Genomic DNA, 20,990 nt, shown 5'->3' on the forward strand with positions numbered 1-20,990 from the left:
TGTACTGACTTTCAGATTTTTCAAGTTTAGGCCATAAAAAGAATTTCCCCCGACACCCAATTATTTTTGTTTAGTGGACCGAAAGCTACTGAATTCAAATCACAGACTTCCAATTTTATTAGTTTTTTTTTTTTTTTAAAGATATTTTTTTGGGCTTTTTGCACCTTTATTGGATAGGACAGTGTAGAGACAGGAAATGAGCGGGAGAGAGAGACGGGAAGGGATCGGGAAATGACCTCGGCCGGAATCGAACCCGGGTCGCCCGCATTCATGGTATGGCACCTTAACCACCTGAGCCATGACACCCCCCAGGTTTTTTAAAAAAAAATAGAACAATTAATGAGTTTAGGGCCACGTGGCTCTAAATTCTCCACTGTTTTTTCCTGCTTCACCATGACCCAATTCAAGATACTACGTCATGCATGACGTGGTGGGCTTTCCCTGTTCGCGCAAGGCATTGTGGGATGCAAATTTGAAACAGGAGAGAAAAATGGAGGACGTGAGTGTGCGAATGAAACGTGAAAAACTGACTACAGTAACGGAAAGCGAGAAGAAAAGACGTTATATTGCGAAGGAAAGGAAATACAGGACCAAACTAATAAATATCGGCGGTCAGCGAGCACCTCGGTGTGATCAGCTGTTCGTTTAGCGACAGAATGATGGAACTGTCAGTGCACGATCAAAGGTAAACCTGTAGATGGCAGTCATGCAACACTGTGGATGCCAGCTGCTGGAAAACCCAAAAGAAGAAGAAGGTGGTAAACCTGCGCATGCGCACGCGGACTTCCTCTGTCTGCTTGACTGCACGAAGTGAGCGATTTCATGCACATTATTTGCTCGGGAATCTCCTCAAATTAAATAACTTCTCAGCCACAGAATTTTTTTTTGAGATATTAACATGCATCACAATGACCAAATTTCAGAGGGAACTAAATTTCACTGATTTTATGAAATTGAAAGGCCGTCTAGCTTTAAATACAATGGGTGGTTTTACATACATTCTGTAGCTAGCTATAAATCTATAATCTGTACCTGACTAGCAAAGCGCTGTCAGGAAAATCATCGCAACCCACCATAAGTCAAGCTAGAAATACCCAACGTTGAACAGTGTAGAGTGTCACGAGATGAAAACTGATTGTTGTCATCATACTAATCCATCCATCCATTATCCGTAACCGCTTATCCTGTGCGGGGTTGCGGGCAAGTTGGAGCCTTTCCCAGCTGACTATAGGCGAGAGGCGGGGTACAGCCTGGACAAGTTGCCAGATCATTGCAAGGCTGACACATAGGCCAAGTTTACATTAGACCGTATCTGTCTCGTTTTCTTCGCGGATGCACTGTCCGCTTACATTAAACTGCCTGGAAACGCCGGGAAACGGGAATCCGCCAGCGTCCACGTATTCAATCCAGATCGTGTCAGCTCCGTTGCTGTGTAAACATTGAGAATACGCGGATACGCTGTGCTGAGCTCTAGCTGGCGTCGTCATTGGACAACGTCACTGTGACATCCACCTTCCTGATTCGCTGGCGTTGGTCATGTGACGCGACTGCTGAAAAACGGCGCGGACTTCCGCCTTGTATCACCTTTCATTAAAGAGTATAAAAGTATGAAAATACTGCAAATACTGATGCAAATACTGCCCATTGTGTAGTTATGATTGTCTTTAGGCTTGCCATCCTTCCACTTGCAAGTGGTAAGTGATATGCGCTGGGATCACACACACAGCGGCTCAGTCCCGAATCACAGCTTGTGCACTTCACTCGCGTGCTCTGTGAGCTGCGCAAGGCCGGAGTGCGCACCCTCCAGAGGGCACTCGCTGTTCAGGGCGGAGTGATTTGGAGCGCAGGATGCCTGCGGAGCCGAGCGTATCCGTGTATTGGTGTTGCTGTGTGCACACAAATCGTTTTAAAAACGTTAATCTGATGATCCGCTGATACGGTCTAATGTAAACATGACTTGACTTGACTTGAAAACTTTAATGTCCTTAAAAAAGGCAATTTGTCTTACAGCACAGCAAAGTGACAAAAAACACATACAATAAAAAACCCATCACAACAATAAATAGCAAAACGTGTAAATAAATACAGACCACTGGTCAGAGGCATCAATCAATGCTAGAAATGTTAAAAAAAAAAAAAAATTTGTACATTAACACAAGTATGAGTGTAGTTTTAAGTATGTATCTCCCATATCTTGTTCAATTGATTAATTGCCATGGGGATGAAGGAGTTCTTTGCTCTATTTGTTCTGATGTTAGGGTATGGGCATGGGTATGGGCAGTCAACATGGGCATAGAGACAAACAACCATTCACACCTACGGTCAATTTAGAGTCACCAATTAGCCTAACCTGCATGTCTTTGGACTGTGGGGGAAACCGGAGCACCTGGAGGAAACCCACGCAGGCACGGGGAGAACATGCAAACTCCACACAGAAAGGCCCTCGCCGGCTACTGGGCTCGAACCCAGAACCTTCTTGCTGTGAGGTGGCAGTGCTAACCACTACACCACCATGCCGCCCCATACTAATCCATGAAAGTTTTTAAATGATTGTGCTATGTTTTGAAAGAGACTTGAAATGATTGCAGCACTTTTTTTTTTGAGTGTGAGGCATTGTCACTTGGTCAGAATTTGTCAGTCCAACTGAGACGGCTTAAAGGATGTGCGTTCATGTGTAGCTTCAAAAAGAAAACACTAATACCTTCTGATATAAGCCTGTATGGTCGGAAACACTGATGTTTGAGATTCAGAGCAAACATTTTTGGGATTGAATAATACAATATGGACCAGTCACTTGATGCTTTTGCTTTTCTAAGTTTGACAGTTTTCTCTTGTCGAGTGCAATTTGTTCAGAGCCACTTCCCTCTGATTGATAGTCCTCGAGGCAGTTTTGTGCCTTTGCTTGCTTTCTGTGTCTGAGGCTACCAGTGTAATCTGCTACATCTGGATTGAATCATCAACATTTTACAATTGAATCCCTCCATTCTGTTTACTCTCTCACCCAGTTGCCCGACACCACTATTTTTCTTTATCGATTCTTCTTATGTTAAGGATTTTGTTTCTGCTCTTCCAACTACCTTGAACCTAATTTGTATGTTGCAGCAATACGTGTAACAGTTTCCTCAGCCATACTGCTTTTACTCTCTCGGAAGATAGATTCATTAGCAGGGGACATCAGGCTTACATCTGCTCATTATTTTCCCCACACTTCTTTCCTACAGCATGTTGCATCTACGCAGCATATATTTTATTCAGTGCACTCATTGCCAAGAGTTGCATCCTTTAAAATTTGCAGAAAGGAAATTATGACCCGAGGACATAGTCTGTTGTTTAGAATACCAAAATACAGAATTTGCAGTGTAAGCTAAAAGCAGACTCGATCTCATCAGCACACACAGACAGGAGTTGATGAAGTCATGGGACACTGCGGGAGGAAAGCAGCAGTGACGGGGCCACTTGAGGTTGTTCACTTAAGAGAGGTGGTCTGTTACTCAGTCAGCAAAAAACGGCGCACCGTTCTCAGGGTAGATCTTGGGAGGACACCTGATTATTTCTCCTAAACATGTGGTAAAGAAGTATTTCTAGTAAAAGTGAAATACACTTTTACCAGTTCACTTGGTTTCTTCTCTGGTTTGTTCAATGTTCTTTGTTTTGTCTTTTTTCCCCCCTCCTTTCTTTTTCTCTCAGCCCCATCTAACAGGAAGCCAGGTGATTCTCTCATCATCTCCGACATCAAGAAGGGCAGCGTGGCACACAGGTAACATTTTTAATCTTAGATTTTATCACTGTGTGTGATCACAATAAAAGTGAATCATGTACACTACCGTTCAAAAGTTTGGGGTCACTTTGAAATGTCCTTATTTTTGAAAGAAAAGCACTGTTCTTTTCAATGAAGATCACTTTAAACTAATCAGAAATGCACTCTATACATTGCTAATGTGGTAAATGACTATTCTAGCTGCAAATGTCTGGTTTTTGGTGCAATATCTCCATAGGTGTATAGAGGCCCATTTCCAGCAACTCTCACTCCAGTGTTCTAATGGTACAATGTGTTCGCTCATTGCCTCAGAAGGCTAATGGATGATTAGAAAACCCTTGTACAATCATGTTAGCACAGCTGAAAACAGTTGAGCTCTTTAGAGAAGCTATAAAACTGACCTTCCTTTGAGCAGATTGAGGCCCTGTCCACACGGCAACGGATTCAGGTGACTCCGATACAATTGCTTATCGTTTAGGCCTGGCGTCCACACGGCACTGGCGTTTTGGGTGCCCAAAACACAATCTTTTTGAGAACGGGTTCCAGAGTGGAAAGATCTGGCAACGTTGCCGTTGCGAAGTCATCTGGATGAGTAGAACGGATTTGTTTACGATGACGTCACAACCACATGACTGTGAGTGCTTCACGCCGGGTAGAAGTGTAACGAACTCGATGCGAGTTGTCAACAAATCCTATAACTTGGTTCATGAAACGCACTTACAAAATATTTTCACTGTGAATATTTATTGTGTAATGGTGCAAAGTGAGAGAGAGAGAGAGAGAGAGACTCTGCCCTTAGGGCAGAGTCAATCCCGCCAGCAAAAATAGGGAAAAAAAGGAGCGATCTCACCTCTTCAGATGATGATTTAAGTCCTACAATACATTCCTCAAAAAGGGCGTAGAAGAGCAAATTAATCCATCAACGTGTATCATTCAATTTATTCCGGACCATTAAAGACGCCGCCTTCCGCGTAGAATCATACGTCATCCTTGCCGCCATATTGGATAGGTCAAAGCGGAGAATAAAGATTCATGTGCTGCCTTTAACTGTACCAACAGGTTTACCATTCAAACGAGATCACATGGGATTACCTTTCACAGGTGAGAAACAACAAATTAATCCATCAGCGTGTAGTATTCAATTTATTCCGGACCATTAAAGACGCCGCCTTCCGCGTAGAATCATACGTCATCCTCGCCGCCATATTGGAGAGGTCAAAGCGGAGAATAAAGATTAGCTGCGTTTAACTGTACCAACAGGTTTGCCGTCCAAACGAGATCACATGGGATTACCTTTCACAGGTGAGACTGGAAAAATACTTTTCATTGTATTTGGTCATTATAATGTAATTTTACGAACAGATTTTCCTGACTTTGTGGCTAATATGAAGTCTCGCGCATAATAGTTTATGCGCATGCGTCCTTACTTCTTCTATTGTTCTGGTGTCTCTGAAGGGACCGTCTTACAGCGCCCCTAGAGGTGTGGCATGTGTATTGCATCGTTTTCAGCAAGCGTTGCGTTGCCATATGGACCTGATATTTTACTGATCGTTGCCTATTTGGACGCGATATATTTTTAAATAACATCTCGTTGCCGTTGTCGTGTGGATGTAGCCTGAGTTTCTGGAGCATCACATTTGTGGGGTCGATTAAATGCTCAAAATGGCCAGAAAAATGTCTTGACTATATTTTCTATTCATTTTACAACTTATGGTGGTAAATAAAAGTGTGACTTTTCATGGAAAACACAAAATTGTCTGGGTGACCCCAAACTTTTGAACGGTCGTGTATATATATATATATTTTTTTAACTTATGCCACATGGTGATTTCAGTGGCCTCATATTGCACTGCACTGAAATTGTACATGCAAATAAACCTTGTATGTTATTATATTATACATCTAGTTAACCCTTTCAAGCCATGACTGTTAATCAATTATTTATTTTAAAGCATATTATTCAGTGACTACTATGAATTATTCAGGAAGTGAAACTAGCAGTGGTGTTGGTTGCTGTACTGTTGGTTTACGGTTATTGAGCACAAAAGTCTTTAAGCACAAGTTCTAAAGTCTCTTAGCACAACTTTAAAGGGGAACTGAAGGCCAGTTTTTTATGATCAAAATTCTATTTATCTCATTTTATTAAATGTAGGAATTAGGGATGGGAATCTTCATAATCAAAGCGATACGATACGCATCTCGATACACTGCCAACGATTCGATACATTCAAGATTAATGAAATTGCCAGTGCTAAGATGCGATACGATTCTCCCGCATGCTGCGATACGGTGCGATACAGTACGATTTAATTCTAATACAATGCGGTCCAGTGCGATACGATGCGATTCGATACGATGCAATGCAGAAGAAAAGTGCACCATGGAATACAGAGTAGTTCAAGTTATGGCACTTGAAGCATTAAAGCTGTGCCTTTTATTTTGAAACACAGGAAGTACAACATAAAGTGCTTACAGGTCTCTCTGGAACGGCAGAGTTTACATATGGCCGTTGTCTTGTCCAGCTCTCCCCCTCGCTTGGAGAGCCCGAAATCTTTCCATACGTTAGACTTGAAACCCACCACCGAATGAACAATGTCTGTTTTGTCTTCCTCCATGTTAACCGCTATCTGGCTGACTTTCCGCCTCTATCCTATTCGAAAGCTAGGTTGGACCCGCCTATTCGCGCGAGACTTGAGCCGAGACTTGAGTAGGAGAGAGATAGAGAGATGAAACCCAGAAATACCAGACCCTTTTCTAAACTGTTATGTTATAATTTATTCATTATATGTATTAAATTAAGATATTAATCGGTTTATATCGATGCAGACAGTTTAGATACGATGCATCTCGAGTTTATGTGCGTTTTTTTCCGATGCGACGTTTGCAAATCGATGCAACTGCATCTTAACAGGTCGTATCGATTTTCCGATGTGCATCGGTGAATCTTCCCAAGCCTAGTAGGAATACATTTTTGATAGCTGTTTTGTCACTGCTATAGCAAGTTATGAGTGTTTGAAATATGCTACAGTATGTAATATATCAGTCCATATGTCAAAGCAATGGTCGTAAACGAGATTCGTTGAGACCTATGCGAGACATCGTAGGACGGAAGTAAAACGTACAGCGGAAATCAAAGTGACCAACATCTGCCAACGTTGTCAAAAGACGCGCGCGCCCTCTTTCGAATGCTGACGTAATCAAGCCGGAAGTTTTGTTTGTTTTGATAGCAATCAGGAAAGTTTGAAAAAAGTAGGCAGTAATCGTCATTTAAACTCGTTTTAGTGCAATATTTCATTTGGAAAACAGTTTTCAAAATGGCGGCATTGACACCTGGGTGACACTTCACGTTTCGAAGTCTCGCTCAAGTCTCGTGAAGATCGCGCGGATAAGCGACGCCTGCCGTGGACCAAACGAACTAAATTCAACACGGCTAAAAACCAAATAGGCCAATAAGTATAATATTTAATTGCAATTAGTTGCCAATACGAGTCTACGGTATAAGGTTACTAAAACCGAAAACGTAATTGAATAACACGTTAATTAAGAAATAAAGCAAGTTTAAAAATGACTTCAGTTCCCCTTTAAGTTCTTTAGCACAAGATCCAAGAACACTTATTTCCACACTATGGTGGATATCATAGTATATGCATTCATTTCTGTTCACCAAGTGCTCAATTAAAAGAAAACAACAGGATTAGTAAAGTGAACATTTTTGCCATCTATCCCATTGTTATTTCAATGACAGGTTTAAAGAACGACGCAAAAACACAATAGACTTTATTTGAAGAATAATAAAGTGCAGGCTGTTCTTGATCTGATCGACTTGTGCAAATTGTCTGTAATCTGTGCACTGCGGGTTTTTTTGCATAATCTACAAATGAGTGTTTGTGGTTTATTGATTTGATAATTTAGTGTTAAATAACATTTTTAGTGGTTGATAGCACTGAGCAAAAAAAGAAATATTGAAATCAAATATAAACATGCTGCAACAATGTGAATTTCCCTGTAAACTAGCTACAGTTTCGAGACTTGTCTTGATGATCAAACAACCCTTACATCTTAGCGTAATTTCTTCTTCATTTTCTTCTTGCTTCACGATTGCCATATTATGAATAATTGATATATTAATTTTGGTTGTTTTGTCATTCCTGAACGTTTATATTGCACTTTTATTTAATTGCCATTCATTCTAGGATGCTTTAGTGGAAGTTTCTTTTGTTTGTTTACATATCGCAACTGTAACTAAGGAGACATGAGTCCCATTTTTCTCATTGAAAGTGGTCTTTTTTCAGTTAAAGACTTTGCAGTTTTATTAGTCAAATACGTATGAAAACAGTAATATGTGATATCAAATGGACTTTTAATAATTTAAGTAAGTTTTTAGGAATCGATTCCACTCTAAATTGGCAAAACACATGTTGTCAAGCAGGGCAAGAAACATAATCCCCCGGTTAATTAATTTGGCAAATGCATAATTATTGACAGTCAGTTGAATTTGTGATATGATCAGAAGTGACTGAAGTTATCTATGAAGGTGCCGACAATTCAAGGTTTGTTATGGCTTAGCTACAAATATCCAAAGATACCAAAGAATCGAATTTTCAGTCCACGTTTCAGGGATCAACAACTGATCCTTAACATGCACAACAGCAGAAATTCCGGCTTCCAGTCCCTAAGCAATCATAATAAACCCCTTCCTATATCAGGATGAGTATTTTTTTCCTTTTTCGATTATTGTAACTGTAATCCAGAGTTGTGCTAAAGAGCATAGAGTTGTGTTAAGAGACTTTAGATTTGTGCTAAAAGACTTTGGATTTGTGCTAAAAGACTTTGGATTTGTGCTAAACAACTAGATTTGTGCTAAAAGACTTTGGATTTGTGCTAAAAGACGATGAATGTGTGCTAAAAGACTTTGGATTTGTGCTAAAAGACTAGATTTGTGCTAAAAGACTTTGGATTTGTGCTAAAAAAGACTTTGGATTTGTACTAAAAGACTTTGGATTTGTACTAAAAGACTTTGGATTTGTGCTAAAAGACGATGAATTTGTGCTAAAAGACTTTGGATTTGTGCTAAACAACTAGATTTGTGCTAAAAGACTTTGAATTTGGGCTTAAAGACTTTGAATTTGTGCTAAAAGACTATGGATTTGTGCTAAAAGACTTTGGATTTGTGCTAAAAGACTTTGGATTTGTGCTAAAAGACTTTGGATTTGTGCTAAAAGACTGGATTTGTGCTAAAAGACTTGAGATTTGTGCTAAAAGACTTTGGATTTGTGCTAAAAGACTTTAGATTTGTGCAAAAAAGACTTTGGATTTGTGCTAAACAACTAGATTTGTGTTAAAAGACTTTGGATTTGTGCTAAACAACTAGATTTGTGCTAAAAGACTGGATTTGTGCTAAAAGACTGGATGTGTGCTAAAAAAACTTTGGATTTATGCTAAAAGACTTTAGATTTGTGCTAAACAACTAGATTTGTGCTAAAAGACTTTGGATTTGTGCTAAAAGACTATGGATTTGTGCTAAAAGACTTTGGATTTGTGCTAAACAACTAGATTTGTGCTAAAAGACTGGATTTGTGCTAAAAGACTGGATTTGTGCTAAAAGACTTGAGATTTGTGCTAAAAGACTTTGGATTTGTGCTAAAAGACTGGATTTGTGCTAAACAACTAGCTTTGTGTTAAAAGACTTTGGATTTCTGCTAAACAACTAGATTTGTGCTAAAAGACTGTGGATTTGTGCTAAAAGACTTTGGATTTGTGCTAAAAGACTATGGATTTGTGCTAAAAGACTTTGGGTTTGTGCTAAAAGACTATGGATTTGTGCTAAAAGACTTTGAATTTGTGCTAAAAGACTTTTGTGCTAAATAACCCGATACCGTACTGTTCTGTGGTGATGAAACAGGAGCTCGGTTCACAGACAGAGCTCTCAGTTTAATCTCCAGGTCTCTACTGGTCAATCTGCATCCCTGGTCACAAGCTGTATGTTGTATCTGAAAGACTAAACTTGCGAGGCCTATGACGTTCCTTTGCAGGATTGCTGTCCTTAGTCTTTGTAATGAGGCTGAGGAGCTTGATAATCTGGTAGCGCTTCAAAGTAAAGCCACTGCTCCTCTGAATTCTTCGTGTGCAACCACATAACAAAATAGTGTGACGCATCTATCCGCCACCATGTTGGATGATATCCAAATCCAGAACGCTGTCTCGTGCAAACATTAACTGTGATGCATCTCTGACTTTCTCGAAATATTATGATTCTCTGGAGTCCTCTGCCAAGTCAAGATTCAGAGAAAAAGTTGAACTTTGTGGCTTTGACCCGTATATGTTAAAGCCGTCTGATTATACAGAGGACTTAGCCTCATTACCACCAGTTGAATACCTTGATATCAGTGTGAACTATCTCATTCTACAAAAAGAAAAAAGTTCATAAGTAAGCTGAAGTTACTGGAAAGGCATGGCTAATATCTCAGCTGGTAAATTTGACCCACATTGTTCTCCTTGTTTATCCAAACTCACTAAGATTTGTGCTGCTTCTAATCTGGCTTTCTTGGCAGATCTTTCATTTATCCTGTTGCGATACTGCGAGATGAGTTTTCGTCTTGATCTTATCATGTTCTAATTTGAGTGTTGGTGCCCAATCTGGATTTGTTTTATCGTGTAGGTTTGCCGGTCCACCTGCAAGGTGAGAAGCAGAGCGTTTGCATTAAAGCTCAAAAGTTCAATTTAATCAGCAGAAAACACAGCTTTAATTAGCAATGAACTCTTACCAGATATAAAGTGGTCACCACGCACGCACGGGTGTAATTAGCTTTTTGCTCAGTTAAGTCCTGATGATGTATGTTTTTGAACCACAGCGTATGCATGGCGTTCTCTGGACAGCTCTTCATCTGTTTTGTCGCCGTTTTTAATTATTTTGGGAATTCTGAAGAACCCTTTCTCTTTGTCACGAGTAGCATTATTACCGCAATTATATACCACACACAAAGGAGGCATTGTCTTTCTTCAAAAGCAATGAAATTAAAAGAAAATCACGAAGTGTTGCAGCAGCTCACACATGAAGCACCACTATCTTGGTTGGAAACATGTCTGTGAAGATTCTCAGTCATCCAGGTCATAGTAAACTGTGGGTGGTAGAAATGGGCAACTGGACTTGCTTGAAGATTCTTGAAAACGTTTCACCTCTCGTCCAAAAGGCTTCCTCAGTTCTGTCTGACTAATAGGGAGTATCAGATATTTATCCTCTCCTGGATCAGAATCAGAATTCTGATGACCAGCTCATCTAAGGTGTCATTGAGGCATCATGTTGGTGTGGGTCACTGGAGGCTGGGTGTGAACGGCGAGTCATTAGGGTGATCAAAGGATTGCCCGTTAGGGTGATCAATGGCAATCTGACTCTCTCTGTTTTCGGTGACTCACAGGAGGACAGAGAGAGTCAGGCTACATCCACATGACAACGACAACGAGATGTTATTTAAAAATATATCTCGTCCAAATGGGCAACGATCAGTAAAATATCAGGTCCATATGGCAACGCAATGCTTGCTGAAAATGATGCAATACACATGCCACACCTCTAGGGGCGCTGCAAGACGGTCCCTTCGGAGACACCAGAACAATAGAAGTAGTAAGGACGCATGCGCATAAACTATTATGCGCGAGACTTCATATTAGCCACAAAGTCAGGAAAATCTGTTCGTAAAATTACATTATAATGACCAAATACAATGAAAAGTATTTTTCCAGTCTCACCTGTGAAAGGTAATCCCATGTGATCTCGTTTGGACAGTAAACCTGTTGGTACAGTTAAACGCAGCTAATCTTTATTCTCCGCTTTGACCTATCCAATATGGCGGCGAGGATGACGTATGATTCTACGCGGAAGGCGGCGTCTTTAATGGTCCGGAATAAATTGAATGCTACACGTTGATGGATTAATCTGTTGTTTCTCACCTGTGAAAGGTAATCCCATGTGATCTCGTTTGGACGGTAAACCTGTTGGTACAGTTAAACGCAGCACATGAATCTTTATTCTCCGCTTTGACCTATTCAATATGGCGGCGAGGATGACGTATGATTCTACGCGGAAGGCGGCGTCTAATGGTCCGGAATAAATTGATTGCTACACATTGATGGATTAATTTGTTGTTTCTCACCTGTGAAAGGTAATCCCATGTGATCTCGTTTGGATGGTAAACCTGTTGGTACAGTTAAACGCAGCACATGAATCTTTATTCTCCGCTTTGACCTATCCAATATGGCGGCGAGGATGACGTATGATTCTACGCGGAAGGCGGCGTCTTTAATGGTCCGGAATAAATTGAATGTTACACGTTGATGGATTAATTTGCTCTTCTACGCCCTTTTTGAGGAATGTATTGTAGGACTTAAACCAACATCTGAAGAGGTGAGATCGCTCCTTTTTTTCCCTATTTTTGCTGGCGGGATTGACTCTGCCCTAAGGGCAGAGTCTCTCTCTCTCTCTCTCACTTTGCACCATTACACAATAAATATTCACAGTGAAAATATTTTGTAAACACATTTCATGAACCAAGTTATAGGATTTGTTGACAACTCGCATCGAGTTCGTTACACTTCTACCCGGCGTGAAGCACTCACAGTCATGTGGTTGTGACGTCATCGTAAACAAATCCATTCTACTCATCCAGATGACTTCACAACGGCAACGTTGCCAGATCTTTCCACTCTGGAACCCGTTCTCAAAAAGATTGCGTTTTGGGCACCCAAAACACCGGTGCCGTGTGGACGCCAGGCCTAAACGATAAGCAATTGTATCGGAGTCACCTGAATCCGTTGCCGTGTGGACAGGGCCTCAGATTGCCATTGATCACCCTAACGGGCAATCCTTTGATCACCCTAATGACTCGCCGTTCACACCCAGCCTCCAGTGACCCACACCAACATGATGCCTCAATGACTACGTTTACATGCACATTCAAATCGAGCTGCTGTCGGTAATCGAGCGGAAGGTCCCAGCAGGGTGCCAGAGAAATCCAATCCTATATGCACAGTGTTTAAATCGAGCTATTGTTATGAGGTGCATTGTGCACCCGAGCCACAGGTGGCGCTACACGCCCCATCGTGTTGGTACACTTCCGGTTGTCGTCATGAAGAAGAGCTATTCAAGAGTATAAACAAAGTGACTACAGGCGGAAATTAGCATGCACTGCTATAACCTGGGACAGACATCTGTCCTGACCACAAGGATAATGTTTAATTTGTACACTGTCCCTTTTAAAAATAAAATAAACTCTAAGAAGAGTGTTTGTAGTTTGTATGTACGAACAGAAGTGTTCCTAATAAAGTGGGCGGCTAAGGTGAAGTGTCATGCCGACCGAGGCTGTTTTTTCGACACAATTCACAGCTATGCAACAGCTGTACAGATGTATTTGGTGATACAGTAAGTGAGCTAAATTTTAACAGTGCAAACAATGCCACAAAAAGAAAAGATTCATCCCGTTGTCATGATTCGTTGTCATGCTGACCGAGGCTGTTGTGTTTCCCTTGTGGTCTTGTCACTTCCGGAAGGGGCAGTGCTGAAGTAAGTAGCTCGAATACGTAGCTCAACAGGGTATACATGCACTAACTAGCTCGGCAGAAATCGCATAAACTAGGTCGTGTAGCTCGATTCCAAGAAATCAAGTTCGGTTCAATTTCAGCCGAATTAAGGTGTATACATGGCATTTTGAACTTCGATTTCAGTCGAGCAACAGCAGAAATTCGATTCTCTCTATGTGCATGTAAACGTAGTGAGTGACACTTTAGATGAGCTGGTCATCAGAATTCTGATTCTGATCCAGGAGAGGATAAATATCTGATACTCCCTATTAGTCAGACAGAACTGAGGAAGCCTTTTGGACGAGAGGTGAAACGTTTTCAAGAATCTTCAAGCAAGTCCAGTTGCCCATTTCTACCACCCACAGTTCACTATCTTGGTTGTCGTTATCATCCAACATAGCGGACTTCCGGTTTGGAAAATAAGCGTAACGTTACATACAGACGAAGAATTGAGGGCCAGTTGAGATGGTTGGGCACGCCCTAGTTTGCTCCTGCTAGAGCTGCTTCCATCAGGCATGTCTCACTGAGACACAGTACTCGCCCACATCATCATTATTCAACGCGTTAAACTCATACCACCTGCTTTCAGAACCCTGCAGTAATCTACTCACCTCACCGTCATGCATACCAACATCTCATCCTCCTCCGTTACGCACCGTCACTTGTGTCATTCTCGTTCTACAGATTGATACAGAGCCACACATCCCTCATGCTGAGCTACACATATGAGCTCACTGAGCCACGATCGTGTTATAGGTTTAGCCCCAGTCAGACCTGTGCTGATTTCCGGTGCGAGAGAGTGTGGACGCAGAAGTGTGCCAGGGCACAGAGGAAGCGAAATCTGATGGCATCAAGCTTATCAGGGTGATTTAATTAAAGGCGCTAAAGCAGAAAACCGAACACCAAGTGCTGGGTTATATCCAAGGACTCATTCAGAAGTCACAGAGGGATTACCCAACATGCAAATGTTGATTAAAACACATGATGCAATTCAGCAAGAGTTAAACATGAAGATGGTTTACCTCTGTGCTTAACTGTTCCATTTGTGAATGCTTTTTAATTACTCTACATTTATAGCGTCTATCATTTGTCTGGGTGTTGCATAATTTCACACGTTTGCCCGATAATCATATGCTAACAAGAGGAAACTGGGTTAGACACGATGTGCAAGGTTCAAGATTATTTAATGTGACAGAACGCGGGCTGCCATGATTATGTGGCCATTGGGCTTTTTCATGGGGCTGAATACACACCTCATTTCTGTGCTTCTTGAATTGTGCTCTCATGCAGCTTAATGGAGCAATTGAGAGATCATTCGGATCTTTTTAAATGCAGGCATGATTGCACGTTCAGCCACAGTATGATGTGAATACGGGGTACTCACCTGGCTGCTAATAACGGAATACCATTGACTTATTCTGTGATTTAAAATCTGCCTCAGTGCCACAGACTCTGGCAGAGCGCACCATGGCTAGTCCTCTGAATAATGAATGTGTTCTTGCTCTGAAAGCCTGCTCTTTTAAAAACTGTGTATTGCTGGGTTTCACGTGACATCACATCTGCCTCATTAATTATTCAAAACTTTAGCTGGTGGTCTACCAAAGCTGAGTTTACAAAGCGTTTGTACGGAGAAGGTGCGTTGCTCGCATGAAAGATGCCTTACGCTTGCGTTGTTTCAGGTTGTTCGAATCGATCAAACTGTGAAACTGATAAAAGTTTCTTCAGGGTTCCGTGTGAACTAATAAAAAAGTGAATGAACACAGGATTTCACAAAAAACACATCGAGAAAGGTGGCTTTTGAACCTCTCACTGAAATCGAAGGGAGCCGAGTCGAAGCATGCTCGAGTTTGCAGTGATCACTTGGTGAAAGGTTTGTATCTCCCTCTCAGCTACAGTATGTCCTTAGTGTTTTCCAAGTACTTTTCTTGCTGTGTGTCGTTATTTCACGGTACTTTTTGTAGTCACGAAGCGCTAAAGTCCCCAGCTGTTTCTTTGTTTCCTCCTCACAAAGTCTATATGCATGAAGATCGCGACAAAATTCTTCCCCAGCCGTACAGTTACAATGCGCCGTGATCACTCCTCCGTCTCGTTTAACTAAGATCCAGGTCTTTAAAGGGGTTTCTGATGATCTTTGTGAATGATTTACCTGAGAGATAAGAGCCAACACAAGTGAGAATCAAGCAAACTATTGTTTTACACTTCAACTTGCAGCACTTCGTTGTAAAGACGTGAACGAAAAGCTTAAAAAAAAACATACTTACACAAGAAAAAACAATACAGGATTCATTTGGCAGCGACTTGATAGCGAGGTCCTTTACCCAGCCACATACAAAACAGTTGTAAGCCTCCATACTCTTCCACGCTTTCATCTGTTTTGCGGTGTAGAAGGCCGTCTGCAACACCAGATAGTTCGAGATGTCGGGGAACTCGACTGAAGGGTAGTTTTTGAGATCGTATGACAAATCCTTCTTTCCCAGACTGTAGGGGTCGATTCCATTGCACATAGCAATCTTCTGAATATATCTAAAGCGAGCAGTGGCTTCTAGATTACGAGCGTACTCTGATAAGGTATCACTAGTTGTTTGCACTACGGCAGCCGTTTAGACCACCAGCTATTTCACTTCTGGTAAAACCGCTAAGAAAAGTCACATGACTGAAACCCAGCAGTAGTACTAAAAGGATACAGGAAAGTGTTTCGCATGGAATCTTCAGCAGCATGCATGTGATTTATTTTTAGCGGTTGTAGCTGCAGCACTCTTAGCACCCCATTTCCTATATTCTTGCAATACTGTGTTGGATTACATTTTAAGTGTCTGTAATAAACACACACACACACACACACACACACACACACATCTAATTTTATTTATAAGATTTTATTCTTTTGCTGCTGTAGTTTGAGTTGAGTTAACTTACAGTTTATCCTGCAAAAGTCCCCAAATTTAAATTGAAAATATACACTCATTGGTCACTTTATTAGGAACACTCATACACCTGCTCTTTGATGCAGTTCTCTCATCAGCCGATCCCTTGACAGCAGCACAATACTTAAAATCATGCAGCTACAAATCAAGAGCTTCAGTTCATGTTCACGTCAAACATCAGAATGGGAAAAATTGTGATCTCAAAGTGTGACTTTCACCGTGGCATGGGTGTTGGTTTGAGCCAGATGGAGTGGTTTGAGTGTTTCAGAAACTGCTGATCTCCTGGGGTTTTCACGCACAACAGTCTCTAGAGGTTACACAGAATGGTACAAAAAACATGGAGTGAGCGACAGTTCTGTGGGTGGAAACAAACGCCTTGTTGATGAGAGCGGTCAGAGGAAACTGGCCAGATTGGTTTGAGCTGCCAGGAAGGATATAGTAACTCATAGCAACTCTTTACAACCGTGGTGAGCAGAAAAGCATCTCAGCATGCAACAGCAGAAGACCACATGGGGTTCCAGTCCTGCAGCCAAGAACAGGGATCTTAGAATCAAGAATGAGTTCCTGTTAAAGTGGCCAGTGAGTGTGTATATATTTGTGTGTGCGTGCAACTTGGATGAACATTAACACACTCTCGACACGTGCATTTATTTATTATGTGAAACATTATGTTTATTATGTTTGTTTTTGTTGCGAAATTGATTTTGGAGCAGTGGGAGTACCTATCACGGATTATTGTTTAACCTCCTACGGCTTAGCGGTCACATGCGTGGACAGCACTTTATGGAAATTCGGAACAAGAATCCACATATGTGGACATACTTTTTCTCTAAAAGTACATCTTATCAAAAGATGATGCTTAGTTTTTATTCTAATCAGGTTCTAATAAGCCCAAATAGCAAAGAGAAATAAAAAATGCATGTAAAAAAACCAGCTTGGGCCTTAGGAGGTTAATAAACAGTTGAACTGAGTATTTTTTACCTGCATATCTGTTTGACCAAGTGCTATAGTGATCACTGAGATAGCAATGACTTGGCACGAAGTTGGTTCAATTTTTAAAAAAGAAATTAAAAACGTAGCTTCTGATGTAAACTACTTTTGCCATTGTTGGTGTAGCTTAGCTTGCTGCATTTCTCTGTGTAGAGGAACTGGTAGCTTATCTCACTCCACTTTCCAAGTAGCTTGCCTAACACTGGTACGATCAAGATCAAGTACTTGGACATGTTATAGTTTTAATTCTTTACTTGAATGCCTCTTTGACATTGATTTATATTTTCGATTATTAACGTGTAATCTACTGAGTCAGATTAGGGCTGTCAAATTCATTTACCTCAAAGGAGTTCCTTAATTTTATAAATTAATTTAATCATACGTGAATTAATTTTTGAATTATTATTTATTTAGCTTGATTTATGTTATTAGACATCTTCAGAGCCAGGAAAAACCTGGTTCCAATATGGACTGACTTCCAAACGGCTTCCTGTTCAGTATATCTCTGATCGAAAAGAAGTATACTTCAAGTTCATTTTATCAAGTATACTTAAGTAAAGTTAAAGTACAGTATATTTCCTTAAGTATACTTTTGTGTACCAAGTATACTTATATCAATGTACTTCCAGTATACTTGTAAGTAAACTAATCTAATACTTCTTGGGACTAAATTGTCCCACTTTTAGTTTATAAAAAGTATACTTTAAGTCTAAGAGAAGTAAACTCTGTGTATACAACTAGTATTTTTTATTTTGTACTGCAAGTATACCACAAGTAAACTTATACACTGATAGTTTACTAGTTCTATACTTGTAGTCCACTCTTTAGTTTACAAAAGCATACTTCATAGTATACTGGAAATACTTGTTTTATACTTCTAGTCCACTTTTTAGTTTACTAAAGTATACTTTGTAGTATACTGGAAATATACTATTGGTTTACTTGTTACACACTTCCAGTCCACTTTTTAGTTTATAAAACTATACTTTATAGCATATTGGAAATATACTATTAGTTACTGGTTATATACATCTAGTCCACTTTTTAGTTTTGAAGTATACTGCGATTACCCTTCTAGGTATACTATTAGTTTTCTAGCCCTAACCCTTACCTCATGCACACTACCAGTAGACGACTTAAGTGTTTTGTACCTTAAGTTACAATTAAGTTATAAAGGTAAGAATTCACAAAATAACAACAGATACTCAGGATTAAGAACATATTCATTTTCTTTAAAAATCAAAATTTAAAGCAACATTGTATTAAATGCCAAAGTATAAAAACATGGCAATGACAACTGAAATTGACATCCAAGCTCTACACAACTACAGGGCCAGTACACGTAAACATAAGGCATAAATATATTAATACTTTATCACACTTTTTTGTTAAGTATGTCTTGATCAAAAGTTTAAGCTTAATATACTTTTACTTTTTTATATAATTTTCAGTATAAGCCAAGTATACTTATGTATAACTTTATTAAGTATATCTCATCTCATCTCATTATCTCTAGCCGCTTTATCCTTCTACAGGGTCGCAGGCAAGCTGGAGCCTATCCCAGCTGACTACGGGCGAAAGGCGGGGTACACCCTGGACAAGTCGCCAGGTCATCACAGGGCTGACACATAGACACAGACAACCATTCACACTCAGATTCACACCTACGGTCAATTTAGAGTCACCAGTTAACCTAACCTGCATGTCTTTGGACTGTGGGGGAAACCGGAGCACCCGGAGGAAACCCACGCGGACACGGGGAGAACATGCAAACTCCGCACAGAAAGGCCCTCGCCGGCCCCGGGGCTCGAACCCAGGACCTTCTTGCTGTGAGGCGACAGCGCTAACCACTACACCACCGTACCGCCCTAAGTATATCTCTGATAAGTAAATAAAAAGTAAACTGAAAGCATACTCTCTTATTTTTAGTTTAAAAGAAGTATACTAGAAGCACGCTTGAATAAACTTCTTTTTTGTAAGGGATTGTATATGGTCACTACCGTATGGGATGAAAAACCCAGACAGAAAAGCCAGATACGTGACACTCTGTAAGGGCGTGATACTTGCATACTTTGTGGTATTTTCGGCCTGTCACTGCGACTGTTGGGTGTATGAACTTGTCTTGGTTCACCCTTGCCAGTTCTAGGTTCACCCCTCAGTGGAGAGGGCTGCTATGACAACTGGCAAAACTCATAGTAGCCTTACAAATTTCTGTTTGCTAGCAATCTATTGTTCTCTTATAGCCCCGCTTCGAAAGTCTTTGGCAGACTAAGAGACAGAGTTTGGCGAAATAGTGATCTTGCACTGCAAACCAAATGTGCCGTATACTCTGCTACTGTTCTCTCTACCTTGCTTTATGGAGCCGAGTCATGGAGTCTACAAAGCTGCTGCTCATAAACTTAGTGCATACGTAATGAATCATCTGCGCCAGATTCTAAACACCAAGTGGTGACACTTTGTGTCCAATCAGAAGATTTTGCAACGAACCAAATTGCCCAGCCTCTATGATATCCTTATTCTGAGAAATCTTCGTTGGGCCAGCCACATAAACAGGCTCAATGATGGGAGGTTCCCCAAGCAAATTCTTTTCTCTCAGCTGTGTGAGGGTAGTCGCACAATTGGAAGGCCTAGGTTACGTTTCAAGGACACCTTAAAAAGGAACTTAGCCGAAAGAAACATCTCACCTGGTACCTGGCAACGTTTGTCACTTGATAGAACAGGATGGAAAAGAGCAATTAATAGATCGTCATTGTCGGATACGACAGCCAGCCAGCCGTAAGCCGTATATGGTCACTACATGGCATTGTAATGCATACATATAGCACTGTATGCCCAAATAATGCTATTTGGGATGCAGCCACAGAATATCAGTTCTGTAACTGTCTGTTGGAAGTGCTGAAATTTTTTCTTGTGAAAGTGTTTTTTTTTTTAATGAGAAAACATAAAATGTATGACAAAGTATGCCATAAATGATGCACATTAATTCAAACACATTTCCTATGCCCATCATGCAGCAAATATTCATCATGGAGCCAAAAAGTGTAAGAAATGTGTTTTTCAGGTTTATGACTGGATGAGACGAGAGCGGGGTATATCGCTGGAGTGCAGGTTTATTTATAAAGTGTGATACATACAGTAAAGCTGGAAATATATTCCAAAGCTGATGATCCTAACCAACAGACAGGATCCAAAAGCCAAGGTTACACAACCACTTGCTCCAGCCTAATTACAGCCTGGAACAGACACGAAGCTAAAAAACAACCTGGCTTTTTTTTTTTTTTAAAGACGGGGTGTAACTAATTTACTTCATTTTTTGGTCAAGGTAGGTTAAAAATAAATAGCTTGTTTTGAGTGATCCTCACAAAATACATTTTGCTTTTTCCAAAACATCCATCTTATTATTATTATTATTGCTCACCGTTTTGTTATTTAAGTTCATCTTGGCAGGAGGTGTACAGACATCTCTATTCAGCTCTTGTAAAAACAGAAGCGAGTGGAAGGTCACCAAGATAATTAAACATGGACGTGTGTATGAGCATTTTCAACATAATATACAGCTCTGAAAGGTGCATATTCCTGTCCTCTTGTCCAGGACGGGGACTCTAGAGTTGGGGGACAAGCTCTTGGCCATCGACAACATTCGCCTGGACAATTGCTCCATGGAAGACGCTGTCCAGATCCTGCAGCAGTGTGAAGAACTGGTCAAGCTCAAAATCCGTAAAGATGAGGATAACTCAGGTACCCCT

The 20,990-nt window shown here is 40.6% G+C and overlaps 1 protein-coding gene across 4 annotated transcripts in view; it reads left to right on the forward strand.

Moving 5' to 3' along the window:
- Positions 1-20,990, forward strand: part of grip1 (glutamate receptor interacting protein 1) — a 766,317-nt gene that overhangs the window by 712,342 nt on the left and 32,985 nt on the right. For all 4 annotated transcript variants that reach the window (XM_060903259.1, XM_060903262.1, XM_060903263.1 and 1 more), the window contains exons 15-16: positions 3,688-3,757; positions 20,837-20,982. In XM_060903259.1, the coding sequence (XP_060759242.1) occupies positions 3,688-3,757; positions 20,837-20,982 (216 nt within the window). The remainder of the gene's footprint in view (positions 1-3,687; positions 3,758-20,836; positions 20,983-20,990) is intronic.

This window comes from Neoarius graeffei, chromosome 21 (assembly GCF_027579695.1).
Source record: "Neoarius graeffei isolate fNeoGra1 chromosome 21, fNeoGra1.pri, whole genome shotgun sequence".
In the NCBI taxonomy this organism is placed as follows: Eukaryota; Metazoa; Chordata; class Actinopteri; order Siluriformes; family Ariidae; genus Neoarius; species Neoarius graeffei.